Genomic DNA, 16,608 nt, shown 5'->3' with positions numbered 1-16,608 from the left:
AACCCTCTAAATATGGTGTCGCACATCACAAATATATTTAAAGGTATCACAAATTTAAAAATTAAATGATTTTTTTAGACTTTATTGTAATTGACAATTTAGTTGATAAAGTCTAAATTGTTTGGTTATTTTGGTGTGTTTGGCTGGTTTTAAATTTGATTTGACATGCCCTGCCCCTCATTTATGGATCAAAGACCAACCCGTCTGTGTTCATACTTAAATTTGGACTCTAGCAAATGAATCCGTAGGTGTGTGCTTTAGGCACACGGTCCATTTTCCCTCGTGAATATGGAATGTTGCTATATGTTAAAGGATATTTAGAGGAGGATGGTTGTAACACTATGTTTTATGATCTTTAAGGCATTAGAAAAGAAATTTCATAACGTTAGAAAGTAGGGAATAATAGAGAGATAGAGATAGAAGCCTGTGTTCTTCTCATTAGACCATTTATATAGGAGGTAGGCAGCGGAGATGAAACTTGGCGTTGTGGCGTATTTGAATAGTTGTGACGTTGTAGTATTTGCCAATTAGTGACCTCTGCATTTCGCGTTCAATTACTTGAAACTCCATTGCAGTTAATAATAAGAGTTGCTTTACAGAATTAATGAGTTGTGACAATAGAATCTACATACCGAGACACATTTCATCTTTCTAAATCTATACACTCCAATCACAACCTGGGAAGAAATTCGAATCCAGAATCTATTATCATAAGTTTTAATGCGGAATTTTATATTTGATATGATTACCAGATTGGTTAGCTTAAATAAGGATGGAGAATATGAAATTTGATATTCAACAAATCATCTAGACTTGGATCCAGTAGCCTTAATGTTTAACAGTGTCCTACTCAAAGTGAAGAGTCCAAGCTAAGCAAGGAGGACTTTGGCAAGTGCTCTGCAACCAAAATGTAGAAGAGGCCCATGACTCCGATATGCGGCCGCGAGCTGCTGTAATTAGATCCCACAACCAGAGTCTCCCCATCCTTTATTTTGACAGAGCCCGGATGTGGATAGCAAGTTGACATTCCTACAATGTAACCAGCCTCGTCTCCTACTTCCTCGCTTTGCCCATATATTGGTACTGATGAACATAGAACCCGTCCGTCCTAACATCATAACAATTCACAAACAAGCAGATCAGTTATAAACAATACAAGACATAAACAAAATCTTTTCCTGTAAAGGCCAAACAGATTGAGAGGCAAGAAACAGTCCAATTCATACTGAGATGCCATGTAAATTCTTAATTACTGTTACTGTAGGATGTGATCAAGATGCAGTGCTTAAAGCTTGTACCTAAATACCAGATGAATAGCAAAGACTTGCAACGGTCTGGTATCAAAAACTTTTGTTCTTAAATGAGCAAGCCAATACACAAACAGGATTGAACTTTTTCTAGCCAATAGAAGCATATACACCAGCATTTTAGATGAGACAGTAAGTGCTAAATGTTCCAAATAGCTCCAAGCTAATAATAATTTATTAGTAATTAGACTCCTTTATAAATCCCCAAGCAGTACAATAATCAATGGGTCCGGTATACACAGCAGTATCTGTAGCCATGGCTAACAAGCAATTAGAGACTACAAGAGATTAGGTTCCTAACGAAAGGTCTTTAACTAAGCGGCCTCGGCAATCCCAAGTGATGATATGGGTGGCTGCCCCTCGGTATCTTGAAGCGAGCGATGCCATAGACATCTTAATCAACTTATCAAATAATTAGGATTCCATAATGATCCTGTCATGAAAGTCTTTATAGTTTTTCAGTTACCAAACTAAATATAGATGTCAGCCAAACTGTAATATACTTGATGTTTTAGAAAGACTCTACAGAAACTAAGACATGTGAACTACTCTGCACTTGCAAGAGTTGACCATTTCAGATATATGCACAATAAGTGGACGAAATGGATGAGATTCTTGTAATTGAGTTCCAGCATATACCAGCGAGAAACTACTACACGGCCTAGCATAAACAAGATTACTATGAGTAGAAGAAAAGCACCTCTCCATATAGAGTTGAGCCGCGCCCCCCAGTGTGCTGATGGGCTACACCATATACGATATAACCACCAGTTGGCATAGTAATCATTGCCCTTTGATTGTTGTTGATATCACTTATATTACATACCGCCAAGCATAATCAACGACCTCATAGGTGGGCCCCGCGGCATGGCTAGCCCCGCCTATGGCATGCATCCGGTAGGCCGACACCCGAGCTACGTTGCCATGGTGGAGGTCGGCCGGTATCTAGTCAGGAGGCCACCCTCCCATGCTCTCCAAGAGGCTTCAAGAGAAGCAATATATGTGTTATTGTCCCACATCGAGGATATGTAAATAGAGTGGGACTTCCCTTAGCTATAAAGGGAAGTCCTCCCCTTCTTAGATAGGATGGATCCATGATCCCCACACTTGTATCACAACAAAGGCTACTTGGTCTCACTCATAGTAGAAATATCTAAGTGGACGTAGCCTTGCCTCAAGGGCAAGGTGAACCACTATACATGCTTGTGTCTCTCTATCTCTCTCTCCCCATCATGATCCACACTTAGTCCCGTTCCGTATTCTTCAGTAGAAACATTGGCGCTAGAAGGAGGGGCCCATAGGAGTTTGGGTATGAACCTTTGACCTTTGGTAAGGGTCATGTACAGGTACATGAGCTTCCAAGTACATGGGTACTTGCATATCCCCGTACCCTCAACCCCACTCACAAGCCTCACTCTTCTCCGGTACTCTCATGAGCCAGCGGGTACGTGCACACCCCGCACACTCAACTCATTGGCCAAATCTTATTTTGGCACTCATGATCCCAAACCCCCTCCCCCCGGGACCTTATTCTTCCCGGGACTTTATTTTTGCCAAATCTAATCCTCCAGGAGATCATCAGCATCCCGGCTGCAATATCACTTCCTCCACTTCCTCCCGGTGACCAACCCCGTACCTCCTCTCCGGTAACCATTCCGGTATCTTCATCAAATTTGTCCTTCCGGTAACTTATCTCAGCAGCTCCCGGTAATTAGGCCCAGCGACTCAATTGGTGCAACTCTCGGTGCCAGACTGAAGTTGTTCCTCATATCGATTCAAATCTGGCTTCGGGTCAGTGGAGGCTCATTCCGGCCGGTACTCTGCTCAGACCGACATCTTGGTGACTCATCGAGCACCGACACTAGGCCCCAACATTTGAGAAGTTCTTAGCTCCGCATATCCAAAGCATGCTTCCTACCGGTACCCCCTGCATCCACCGGTACTCTGCCATGATTACCATCATCAGTACCGGCTAGCGAACCCACCTGCTAGTCCGTCACCAACTCTATTCTCCGAGACTCATAGACACTCGTCCGGGCTTGAAGGGAGGAGATAATCTGCTCTAAGCTACTAAGATCTCTTTTGGTACCGCCAAGAGCTTGGTCCCGCAACCGGTGACTTCATCCGGCAACCGTTTCAAACCCAAGAAAAATCCCAACTTCTCGGTAACAAGAACCTCTACAGTACCTGCTGCATCACCGGTACCAGCTAACCTCACCGGTACCTGCTGCCTCACCGATACCGATTCCAAAAAAAAAAAAAAAAAAAAAAAAAAAAAAAAAAAAAACTCTTTCCATCTTGCAGCCTTCATCGGGACAACTTCAACATTTCTCGGTATTGCAACCTCACGCCTCTCGGTATCGGTACCGCCCAAAGCACTGTCGATCCATGCTGGACTCTCTCAAACAAAGACAGGGAAGGAAAGAGGCGAAGATGTACAGATGTATTTACTCAGTACACCCATACTCTCCGAGACTCACCGGCAGACTCGTTGAGATTTTCCAATTTCTGTCGCTTTAACTCAAGAATGATGCTCCTAGCCCCATCTGAGTCCAGCTAGCTCGTTGCCTTTTAACCTGATCCGCCCTGGTCCTACTCTCTGCAATCAGTACGAGAAGAAGCTGAGAAGCTAAGTATTTGATATATACTTTCTCAATTATATCTCACAATTTATAAGCATCATGGGCCTAGATGTACTTGCCCAACACAAAGTTGACACGCACACATGTTATGCTCATTACAATGGGCTGCATTATATATATTTGACACACAAATATACTATCTAAGTAACACCTCAGTTGTTTAATATCAACAATTGTCGCATGCATGCACCCATTCACATCACAAACAGCAGTATATTCACATATATATCTAACTTAGCTCCAGCGGCTGCCAGCACTACAAGCTCACTAGTGGATTAGAGTTGAATTCACATATCTATAAACATGTGGCATCTTTTACCAATATGAACAGACATAGTATGGCCATGGCATGCAGTGATCAATTCAAGCACTATGCTTTGCATGAACTTATGCTTTTATAATTCATGCATGATTCCCACCTTCAGGGCACATGTTTGGCAAGATTAATCATGTGACACAAAACTCACACATGGCCACTAACCAGTATACATGTCAAGTGTCAACCATGCCTGTACTTACAAAACACATTTGTTGCACTTTATTCATATGTGGTCTGGCCACACTATACAAACACAAATTCAAATTCAGCACCTTCACTTTATTTCTATATTTTACTTCTTCAGGTTTCACTTTGAAAATTGTTACTAAATTACCTACCATGGCTACCCATGATTACTATTGCCATGCTTGTCATGCACCAACCATGATCATTGTTATACAATCAATTCCTAATTTCTTTTTAGCATCCTCATTTAATCATTTAATCTTATCACGTAAGATTAATCATATATTTTCATAATTACATGGGCAATTCAATCCTTCATGCTATCTGAGTGGATCCCAATAGCCATTATACCTCTCATACCGTATCAGAGTATAAAACAAAATCTATGTGATTCATCAATTAAATTATATAAGTTGTTAATCACTTAATCTGTTTTCCCTTTGGAGGAAGCAAAATCACTCTAAATCGGGCATTTTCTTGTGCATACAAGATTACAAGGCCAAGCACTCTATCAACCATTAGTCGGTTACAAGGAGCGTTATGCTTGAACAACTCCAACATGATGTAGTACTCGGGTCAATCCCAATTTTCAACCTCCCCAATCGGCAAAAGATAAGTTCTCATTTACACTTTTAAATTTGAGCTAATGCAATTATTCACATGCTTCAAATAACGGTTTCTATAATCTAAGCATGCCTACGATATGCATTAATTTTCGATATCATATCTATTGTGCCTATGTATTAATGTCAAACGTTAATTTAATTGACTATCAATTAAAATTGCTACATATATACATATGGCACTAAATTAGTGTCAAATACGGCACTTAACATCCTCGCCCCGAGCGAGGTACCCTCAAGGGGGTAAGTCAAGGTCAAATGCTTGTATAAATCTCCCCCTATCATGCGAGGCTAATATCGTCATTCTACCCGGGGCCACGCCACAGGGTACCGAAAGCCAAAGCCACCGGACACCCCAACGGGGTTACGATGCTCAAAGCCATAATTCTACCCGGGGCCATGCCACCGGGTACCGGGGCCCAGGGCCACCTGTTACCCCAAAGGGGTTACATCATTCTACCCGGGGCCACGCCACCGGGTAAAGGAGGCCTACCGGCCCTCATTCAACCCCATTGGGTTAAGGAGGCTCAAGTCCTCACGTGACTCCACCGGGCCACGCTGTTCAAGCCCTCATGCTACCCTATCGGGTACGAGAGGCATCAAGCCCTCATGCTACCCCATCGGGTACGAGAGGCATCAAGCCCTCATGCTACCCTTTCGGGTACTAGAGGCATCAAGCCCTCATGCTACCCTATCGGGTACTAGAGGCACCAAGCCCTCATGCTACCCTATCGGGTACTAGAGGCACCAAGCCCTCATGCTACCCTATCGGGTACTAGAGGCATCAAATCCTCATTCTACCCTTCCGGGTATCAGAGGCCCAAGTCCTCAATCTACCCTTCCGGGTATCAGAGGCTCAAATCCTCATTCTACCCTTCCGGGTATCAGAGGCCCAAGTCCTCATTCTACCCTTCCGGGTATCAAAGGCTCAAGTCCTCAATCTACCCTTCCGGGTATCAGAGACCCAAATCCTCATTCTACCCCATCGGGAACCATAGGCTCAAGCCCTCACCTCCCGAGCATTCTCTATACTTGGGGGACTTATTCATACCACTTATCACACGTGGAGGTAGTACCCGACCGGGACTATCATTGAGCTTCACGCTCATACTTTCGTGTTATGGTCTATTAATGGAAATATTGAAATTTTTCACCTATTGTTGATCGCAACAATTAAATTTCTTTTACATCCCATTAATAAGACCATAGGACAAAACTCACACCCACTCAACATGAGCGAGCTCATCTCTTACGTTCCCGTTACACATGAGCCAAACAATCAGGTTATGGCTTATATGTTCGGGTTACGTAAGTTAGAGATCCTTCCTCTAACCTATACTTGGGGGACTATCATGGTCACGCCAATCTCGCTAGTATTGTCAATGGTTACTTCGGTACCGGAGCTTCATTCTTAGCCTTACCGGCTTCGTCTACCATAGCCTAAATCCAAATTCTTGTTTTACTACGTGACTTGGGGGACTCGGCGAGTAACAACACTCCCGATCCTAACACATATGTATCACGTGCATACAACATTACATATCATTATGTGTCATCGTGTTCATCACACATTTTTGCATCATATGCACTTTGTATGCTATCACAATCACATACATTTTCGACTTATACGTCGTATGTCAAACATTACATAATATGTGCATACACACATTGTGTAACATGCATCTCACATAAACATTCATGCACCTCGATGCATTTGACTCAAATGTCACTTAGATTGCCCTAGCGCAATCAATATGTATTTTGTACACTCTTATCTTATTTGCAGGTACTAGCGTGATGAGGGCCCCGTGGCACCAACATACCCGTAGAGTCCCTTCTTACTTACGGAGTTGGGGGACTGGTATGGGTATAGCGTTCAACGAGGTCATCACTCATACTTGGCGGCATCACATTTAAACTCCCCAACCAAGAAGCGCCTCTTACTCGGGGACTTGTGGGACTTGTTGATATCACTTATATTACATACCGCCAAGCATAATCAACGACCTCATAGGTGGGCCCCGCGGCATGGCTAGCCCCGCCTATGGCATGCATCCGGTAGGCCGACACCCGAGCTACGTTGCCATGGTGGAGGTCGGCCGGTATCTAGTCAGGAGGCCACCCTCCCATGCTCTCCAAGAGGCTTCAAGAGAAGCAATATATGTGTTATTGTCCCACATCGAGGATATGTAAATAGAGTGGGACTTCCCTTAGCTATAAAGGGAAGTCCTCCCCTTCTTAGATAGGATGGATCCATGATCCCCACACTTGTATCACAACAAAGGCTACTTGGTCTCACTCATAGTAGAAATATCTAAGTGGACGTAGCCTTGCCTCAAGGGCAAGGTGAACCACTATACATGCTTGTGTCTCTCTATCTCTCTCTCCCCATCATGATCCACACTTAGTCCCGTTCCGTATTCTTCAGTAGAAACAATTGTCAAAGCATTGATCATTTACCATATCAACAGTACTGCAAGACTCAACAACATATTCGATCTGTACAATAAAAAGCCAGACAGTTTAGCATTAAAGGAATTAAATTAATTAAAAGAAAAATAGAGCAGGCAGAATAGTGATAAACTATCAACACTATAGAGAGCAATATTACAACTTGTTATGCAATGAGTTGATTTCACTTACCTGGCAATCATGTTGAAGAGACAGTCCTCCTGAATGATCCGTTCTATCAGTGACATCAAAGATATAAATCTTGACAGGCACAATAGAATCAGACCAATCAACCCACTTCACAGTGTATCTCAAGTAGAGGCTTCTCTTGACACCATTATAGCCTTGTTTGACGCTGCACCGTGTACCATCATAACAGCAGTGCAAACCCCCCGTGTACCCTGGCCTCAACGGCTGACCTCGTCCATCTTTTGTTACATTATACAGATCACACCTGCATTCAGTGCATCCCAACCTATCCTCTGCGCCCCGAGTATCAATAGCATGAACATTGAGCATCCATCTCTCCTCATATCCAGCAGGAATCTCTGCAGGGTTGCCAATCTCTATTCCAAAAGGATCCAGTACATGTGTATCTGTCTTTCTAGTTTCTGACCCGAGTCCATAGTACTGACCAAGAACATTATTCTGGCACAATCCACTATTTCTCACAATCTTAAAATCCGGATCTTTAATATCCTCGAAACCATTCAGCTCTGGTTCCACATAACTTGCCTGGGCGTAATATCTTTCAATAACCCAATGATGCAGATAAGTCTCATGAAGAGGAATAGGATTCCCTTGTTCATCGATCACTTCAGCATTGAAATACTTCATAGCAATATGACCTCTTGGAAAGTGAATGTTATAGAAATACTTGTCTGCAACTGACCCTGGTTCCAACACAAACTTAGGGGAGACATAAACGCTAGTCCTGGTCTTAACCTTATTCATCTGAATAGCATCTGAACATGGTAAGCTTAACCCCAGCACTAGCACAGCTAACAGAAGTACCAAACTTATGACAAGAAGGTGCCATTTTCTTTCTGCCAATATCAAGATAAAGCTCTAAACCCATATCACAAGCAAAGTTGGTATCTTTCATACTTTCTAACTAGAATTATTGACATGTAATTTCTGCATGCCTCAATCATAACAGTTAAAAGAGTGCCATTCAGATGTTGCAAATAGGCTATGTAGAAATCAGTAAACTATAAAAACAGTTATCGGATTGCTCTTCAGATACTATAAATGGGTTTGTATAGAAACCAATGAACTAAAAAAAATTAAAAAATTTAAAAAAAATAATAAACAAGTTATAGGATTGCTACTCAGGTTTTGTGCAAAAGGGTACATAACAATCAATAAACAGTCCTCTAAAATAACGAAATCATACTCATGATCACAGTAAGTAAAACCAAACCAACCAACCAAAACCATGAACAAAATAAAGGAGGCTGAAAAGCCAAGAGCATACCCAGGTGCCTCATCCAGAGCAAGAGAGAAGTGGGTACGATGATAGCTAGAGTCAAAATTTTCATCTTTTGGGTATTAATCAAAAGATTCAATCTTCCATTATATGGAGCTCTTCTAATGAGGACCATTATAATGGAAGATCGAATCTTTTGAGGAATTGCTCAAGCAAAAATGGAAAGGAACTGATGAGAGTGAGACAGATAACGAAAGTGATGACGTTTGGAAATATCTACGGCGTGTCGTCTAAGCATGGGAAGAAGCCATGGAGGCTAATAATGGATTAGTGGGTTAATAATAAGATATATTTTCACTCACACAGTGTACCTAGTCAGAATCTGATCATAGACGTATCAGATAAAAAAGATTTAATTGAAGGTTAAATATGTGGCCTCAGCCATGATGCATTGCATCAAAATTAACTATGGGAGATAATACTGACTTTTTTGCCTAATGAAGATTTGCCAAGTAATTTCAGTTTTCCACCATGTTTAACTTTTTCAATTGGATTCTGAAAACAACGGTGTTTTTACAAAATGAAAAAATTGCAGCATTGAAGCGTAAGGTGGAAAACAGCAATTAAACAGAAAGCTGAGCCTCAGCAATTCGGGAAATTTTTAGCACTTTGTGTCAATCTTAATAGACAAATAAATGTAAAGATCAATAGAGGGAGCAAGCATGTCACGCCCCGAATTTTGAATAACAAATTCAAATCCGAAACATGAATAATAATTATTACAATAACGTTCTGAAATTTTTTTTTTCAGAACAAACACACCTCACACCACCCAATATTACATAACCAAATCCTCAAGGAGTTTATTGATTACAGCACACTCTCTCCAAATATAAATGTAGCTCAATGAGCATAACACACCTCACAAAAGAAAGTCAGATTCACACAAATGCAGCTACTCTACGCAGCTCGATCACCTTCCTGATTTTCCTGACCTGTAGGATTACCCGCTACACCGTTTGAATAGTGTACCGGGATTGCAACAATACAAACCCGGTAAGCTTTTTGCAAAGCTCGTATGAGTAAATGAAAGGATTGCACGATTTAAAGTAACCAAATCAACTCAAGCATAAATTCAACTCAAGTATTTTCTTTGCATCATAATTGAAGTGTACAACGTCACTTCAAGCATCAATAAACTCACATCTCACAATGACTACTCAAAAACAAACAACTTCTTACTCAATATATACTCACAGGCTTATGATTTATTTATATAAATCATCCCATGCAGTATATTATACTTACAGGCTTATGATTAATTATATTAATCACCCCATTCAGTATGTCATACCCAAGGGCATATGATAACTCGTTTATCCCCCAAGCAGTATGATGTACTCAAGGGCATACGATAACTCAAGGTTATCCCCCTAGCAGTATAGTGTACTCAAGGGCATACGATAACTCAAGGTTATCCCCCAAGCAGTACAAAGGCAGACAGACTAGAGCTCTAACTGAATCGTAGAGTGTCACCTTGGCCAAGGTTCACCCTTACGAAAATATTTGCCTCAAATCACTCGACTCCTCATTTAACTCATCTCAACGACTCAACTATAGCACTTTACTCAATTACTCTTTATCACACTCAACTCAACCTATAAGATAAATTATATCTTCTAGAGAGTAATGCTCGAATTGTAAATCAATCGCATCAATTCCACACTTCACCAAATACCACACATCCAATATATATTCCACGTAAATATATATATACGTAGTCACCCACACAAGAATGACCACTAATACCAACTATAGTTCACATGCATTTAAAAATCGATAAATTCATTTTTATACTTTAAATACATTTTACTTACCTATGGACCGTAGTCGATCAAGTCCATATAATTTAAAACAAATATTGATTTTCTTAAAACAGTTTTCACAAAATCACTATAGAATTCAATCACTGAATTTCGGTTCGTAAATGAACCATGTGCGATTTTACTCACCTCGATATTCCCGCTGCGTCTTCAATTCAACACAATACACACCAAAACCGCTCACCCAAGGGAGACCGTCAATCACCTAATCACACATGACCTTAACTTAGCCAATAACTCAAAAACATATTCAAACGACAATCCAACGGTCGGATCGAAATTAAATGATGATCCAACGGTCGGATCCTCACGGATCGCCCTTAGGATCACCCTCCAAAAATCATCACGAAGATCCAACGGTCGGATCTTCCTGAATCGTCCTTACTAACATCTTCACAAATTTATACGAAAATCCGACGGACGGATTCTCACGAATCGCCTCCCTAATCACTGTTTTGCATTTATACGAAGATCCAACGGTCGGATCTTCGCCCATGACCACACAAAGCCACTGGAACAGTCATAAGATCATCATATCAAAACTACAAGTCCATCTGACGGTCCTAACTTCACAGATCACAAATCTAACTATCGAAATCGATCGAAACTTAAAAATTCATAACTTAATCATACGATATCCAAAAATTGCGTATAATATATCGAAATGATCGTATTGAAATATAGAATCTAAAAATGCACAGAAACTATATTTTTAACCCCCGGAGGTGGCCGGAAAAGGGACGCCGGAGTTAGGGCAGAGCCGCCGCCAACCACCGCCAATGGTGTCGGGGCCGGGCTGCTCCTCTTCCTCTCATCATGCTTAACAACTTTCATAACTATCATGTAAGCTGAAAATGACCGGAAGTGGTTGAAATTACCTAAAACAGTCGAGGTGGCCGGAAAATTTTCAGAATCCGGCGAAATTTGCAGAATTCGGCAAGGCTTGATTTCGACGTCAAAACTTCAATTTCAGGCTTCGATCCCTTCTAGAGAGTTGTTAAGAACATCAAGGAGAACTCACTTGTTCAAGAATCAATCAAAACGATGCACTACAGCTCGAGATATACCGATCGAAAGATTTTCGTTTCGGATTGAAAACTTACCGAGGTCCGACGAACGTGAAACCGGTCACTCTAGGTGCAATCCTCCTAGTATGATGATCAGCAGGTTGAGGGGAGTTCATGGAGCCAATGATCGGAAGTTTTGGTGGCCGGAGCTAGGAGAAAACCGGCGTTGACCAAAATCGAGCTTAAATCGAAACCGGGCCGCCGCCGCCGCCGCTAGGGGCCGTGCCGCCGTGCAAGGCTGCCACAGACAGGTGCGCAAGGACCATACGAAGCCAATGGAAGAAGTTTGGTGAGGATCGGTGGCCGGAGGAGGAAGAAATAGCCGGAAGAAAATAGAAGGCGATTTCCGGTCGGGGGAGGGGCTGCAGCTCCGAGCTTCCATTTTTGGAAATTCTGAAAATATTTTCGGAAATTTCCGAAAATGGAAGCTTTATACTAATTTGGAAACATTTTCAAAAAATCATAACTAATTCATTTTGCGTTCCGCATATGCACGCGATCGTGTCGACGAGCTCTACAACTTTCGTGAAGGAAGTTTTCCCAAATTTTGAACGTATAAAAAGTCAACTTTCGCGAGCCCCTAAATAACGTTCGTTTTCGAAAATTAATCGTTCGAACTAATTCCACAACTTCTCCGAGCCTCGTACTCGCTCCCACTATCGTGAAATCATTTCTAAAAAATCCACGGAATTTAATTTGGATATTACAAAGCACCATCAACAGAAAGAGAGGGTCTTTCTACTAACAAATAATGAAATCTATAGTACAGATCGATCAGGAAACTGAAAGAAAAAAAAATATATTCGATATGAATAAAAGTTTGTACTTGTTGATTAATTAACTTATTTTGGTAAGTGAATCATCATTTATTTACGAAGAGGAATAACTCAACTAGGTTAGAGTAGATAAGAAAAAGGTGGTCGCTCATTATATTGGATATGCAAGTGTGTGTGTGTGTGTGTGGGTGGGGGGGGGGGGGGGGGGGGAGTGGAGACCTGAGTTTGTATAAAAATAGGATTCATATATATATATTATATTTCAAGAATAGAACTACTTTTTTTCATAATACCAGAACATGATATTGTTTTCTAGACCTAAACCCCTTGACTAACTCAAATTGCAGTACTAATTCCTTATTGTATACAAACTTGTATATGAAAGTATCACTATAAATGGTTCCTAATGGAAACAAACAATATCATCAGAAGTGGGTAGCAAACTTTTAAGAGGAGCTCTAGCTAGCTTCAAGCCTCGAACATGTCATCATCATCAACCTTTCAACCTCCTATTGCTTCGCCTCTACAAATTTCTACCTCTATACCAATCCAACCGACGGAGGACAATTATTTACTATGGAAATCCTTATTCATTCCAATCCTGAGAGCCTATGACATGTTAAATCTGGCCGAGGGAAGAGAGCAGTGTCCACCGCAGTTCTTGACCAGTATCGAAGACAACAAAGAAGCCGAAAACCCTGCCTACACCAACTGGATCAAGAGAGACCAAGCATTCCTGACTTGGATTAATGCCAGTTTATCTGCGAGCCTACTCCGACGACACACAAAAGACTGCACAAGTGGACGAGCTCTATGGTTGGAACTGGAAAACCGACTGGCCAAAAATGCAACAACTCGTGTACTGGAGCTGAAGGCTAGCCTCCAAACCCTGGAGAAGCGCCGCATGATAATGAAAGAATACCTGAAAACAGCTACACAAATAGCAGATGATCTTGAAGCGGCGGGGTCTCCTGTTGATGATCGTGAGTTAATTTCTTGTATCCTTAATGGACTTCCATCTACATATGACGACTTGGTTAATTGCCTCCATCAAGGCTCGGGCTAAGCCCGTGACCAGAGAAGAATTGGATGACTTATTACCAAGTCATAAATTCCCTGCTAAGCCGCCTATTTCTACTGAATTAAAAATCTTTTTGCTCTCTTACTTCGTGCTATGGTCCTTGGGGTTGGCCATATTCATGATCTTTTTCGCTCCTCGATTTCTTTTTGATTAGGTCTGAAACAAAAAAGCCCCTATAACTGGTGGGGCTATTTTTACCGTTCACTCGGGTTTTCTGGCTGTTTCTTTTACCTCTGTTCTTCCTCTTTGTGTTGGGATAATCAAGAGCATCGTATATTATAGTTCTTTGCATCGACTTCTTTTAGCCTAATTCAAATGCGTTTATAAGGCAACTTTGTCGATTTTAATTTTTTCTTTTGATGATTAAAATAAATTTACAAGGCAAAAGCAAAACCACGAGTAACACCCCCTCCCAGCTGATCCAAACGAAACGCTGGGCACACAGATAGGGGCAGACAATAAAACCAAACTTGGATGTTGAAAGTTATAGGCTAAAGAAGCTAAATGATCAGCTACAAATTAAATTCGCTTATCTATAAATATGCCTGAAAATAATATCTTGAAATTTAGCAGCCAACTCGTTAATGTCTCAAATTAAGATCTACAGTGGCCATGGAATAGTTGCAGTTCCATGTATGAGCAGTTTGGAATCTCCTTCCACTATTATCCGATTCAGAGTTGATTTGGGACATATGAAGTCAAATAATACCACAACCATGCCAACACTAAGTCACTAACATTAATTCAGGTTTATATGCTCCCATCTATAGTATCAGTAGCTCCCCTAAATTTTTTTTGTTAGGAACAAATCAACTCGACCGCCTCATCTCTATTAAAAGCACCACTCATTAAAGTCTTGTCCAGTTCCGATATCTACTTGTCGGCTTTGCCCAAAACAATATATTATTTTATAATCTGCTTAGGGTTTCGAAACCATTCGAACAACAACCACAACGTACAGATGGAGTCCTCTGGGTATCACGGTTTAGCCTGTAGTCCTCCTCCGGCGGAGCCAGAGAAGACGATATGCACGTAGATAAATCAGATTGTGAGGGATCAAACGCCGACGACCACTGTGAGAGTGTTTATCCCATCCCCGATGGAATTCCAGGTGATTAATTGTAATATTTATCAACAAATTAAGCCCCTCGAGCAATTTAGGGTTCTCAGCCTCCCGTACTTGTCTCTCTCTTAAATTCTAGTTTGAAATTCATCCTTTTGTGCGTGCAGATTCTAAATTGGAGGACTTTTTTCTGCAAATGAAATCGACTTACGAACCTTGCTATAGAGCCACACTGGATCGGGTATGATATGATATCAGTTTACATAAAGCTTTCAATCAAATATTTCTGAAAGATTGAGCAGCTATCTTGTGGTTTACGTCAAATAATGGATGATATCAGCATTTTCACTAGTATTCTCGATCAGTGATTATGTCGAAATTGAATAAAGAATAAAGAATTCAGAAAATCGAAGAAGGACATGCGTGACATTGTTGTCTTTCTAATTATTGTCAGGCTGCGCATCACATTCTCTCAGCAACCACTCAAGTAGATGCCTGGTCCTGCTTTGAACAAATATGGCATTCTTGAACTCACCACAAAACGAGGTGCCTTGCTCTCTTGCTCTCAGGATTCTTTCTTAGTATAATGTGTGTTACTATAAATGATTCAAGTTCACCTAGCTGTAAGCCTCTCCATTGTTTTTTTCAGCAACAAAGTTGAAAGCCGCATGGCCTGAGGTTGAACTAACCTTAAATGCCTACTCCCTTTCATGCGATCTGAATCTGGCCAACTGTTTCATGCATGTCTCAACAACCCCATCGCTTGAGGATCGATGTATGGTTGAAAAGGCTAGGCATCTCCTTGAACTCTTGTCCACAAGTCTTGTTCCGCCATATATGGTACAAATTTAAGGTATTTTATTATTGTCATCTTATCTAATAGAAAATGCACTATTCAGTAAGTTCAAATGATTTGTAATAGTTGCATAGGTATACGGTGAATTATTGTTACGGCACACAAATAATATTGGTTGTTGGACGAGGCAGTCACATATATCTGTTAGAGTATTTACTTCTTATTAAACACTCAGTTTCAATTATCTACCTTTAATTTGACTTAAGTTAGTAATACTGCCATTTCTTTTTCAGTGGAACTGATTTCAAGTGAGAGCAAAGTTATTAATTTTCTGATTTGACTTAACAATGTTTTGATTTCAGGCGTTAGAAATATTCCAAGACGTTAGGCAACAGGAAACCATCAACATAGGATTTCAGCAGGGTGGGATTTGCTCAAAATTTGGGATCAAGAAGGTAGATGTTGGGCAGACATGTACTCTTGTCATTTACGTTTTCTTTGGAGCATTCTCTGTAGTAGTGATGCTGGACCTTTTAATTTGCCTGTAATGGGCAACAAATAAAAGATCCAGCATCTGCTAGCTTTGGCATCTGCTATCTAGCTACTCAAAGAGGAGTCAGACCCAAGACCTCTTACATTGTAATGCTGCAGATATGCAGAACCTCACTTTTCTGCTTATTTGACATCTACTTTTGTGTACAGGATGACTATCTTAGACGATGGGAATGTCTCTTCTGCTCGCTAAAGGTGTATAATATGATCTAATTGATGTTTTAATAGAAAATTAGATATAAACCCAAAAATATAAGCTTCTATTGAGAAAAACCCATAGATGTTTTTCTTTCAATTTACACCCACTCTACATAAGCAAACCTTCCATATAGAGTATATGTCTATAATTAATAGTTTTTCTCATTCTTTTGATATATCTAATATGCCCTTCTGATTATGGAGGGTTAAATTAAGTATCTTGCTTAATCTTATC

At 40.8% G+C, this 16,608-nt stretch overlaps 1 protein-coding gene and 1 long non-coding RNA gene across 3 annotated transcripts; one reads left to right on the top strand and one right to left on the bottom strand.

Annotated features, from left to right (window-relative positions):
- Positions 1 to 711: 711 nt before the first annotated feature.
- LOC133745217 (uncharacterized) lies at positions 712 to 9,197 on the bottom strand. Of its 2 annotated transcripts, XM_062173248.1 has the most exons (5): positions 9,006 to 9,197; positions 7,721 to 8,574; positions 7,519 to 7,576; positions 2,008 to 2,108; positions 712 to 1,108 (listed from the first exon to the last, which is right to left on the bottom strand). In XM_062173248.1, the coding sequence occupies exons 1-5, from the start codon at positions 9,130 to 9,132 to the stop codon at positions 851 to 853; spliced, it is 1,398 nt and encodes a 465-aa protein (XP_062029232.1). In that variant the 5' UTR covers positions 9,133 to 9,197; the 3' UTR covers positions 712 to 850. The 2 variants fall into 2 exon arrangements, with proteins under 2 accessions (XP_062029232.1, XP_062029233.1); XM_062173249.1 differs by lacking the exons at positions 2,008 to 2,108; positions 7,519 to 7,576 and having other exon boundaries at positions 9,006 to 9,194.
- Positions 9,198 to 14,341: 5,144 nt separating this feature from the next.
- On the top strand, positions 14,342 to 16,401 carry LOC133742201 (uncharacterized). Its single transcript, XR_009862417.1, has 6 exons — positions 14,342 to 14,875; positions 14,995 to 15,068; positions 15,282 to 15,373; positions 15,477 to 15,680; positions 15,986 to 16,078; positions 16,326 to 16,401. It is a non-coding gene; the product is annotated as an uncharacterized LOC133742201 (long non-coding RNA).
- Positions 16,402 to 16,608: the final 207 nt, after the last annotated feature.

This window comes from Rosa rugosa, chromosome 4 (genome assembly GCF_958449725.1).
Source record: "Rosa rugosa chromosome 4, drRosRugo1.1, whole genome shotgun sequence".
NCBI classification, from domain to species: Eukaryota; Viridiplantae; Streptophyta; class Magnoliopsida; order Rosales; family Rosaceae; genus Rosa; species Rosa rugosa.
This window is presented reverse-complemented; position numbering and strand designations above follow the sequence as displayed.

Bases quoted from the DNA above. Each gene is read 5' to 3' on its own strand.
- LOC133745217 (XM_062173248.1), bottom strand. From the start codon at position 9,132: ATGGTCCTCATTAGAAGAGCTCCATATAATGGAAGATTGAATCTTTTG. The intron at 2,109-7,518 runs ACAATTGTTTCT...GTGATATCAACA, and splicing joins GGTAAATGATCAATGCTTTG to ACAATCAAAGGGCAATGATT. The intron at 1,109-2,007 runs GTGCTTTTCTTC...TTATGATGTTAG, and splicing joins GCTCAACTCTATATGGAGAG to GACGGACGGGTTCTATGTTC.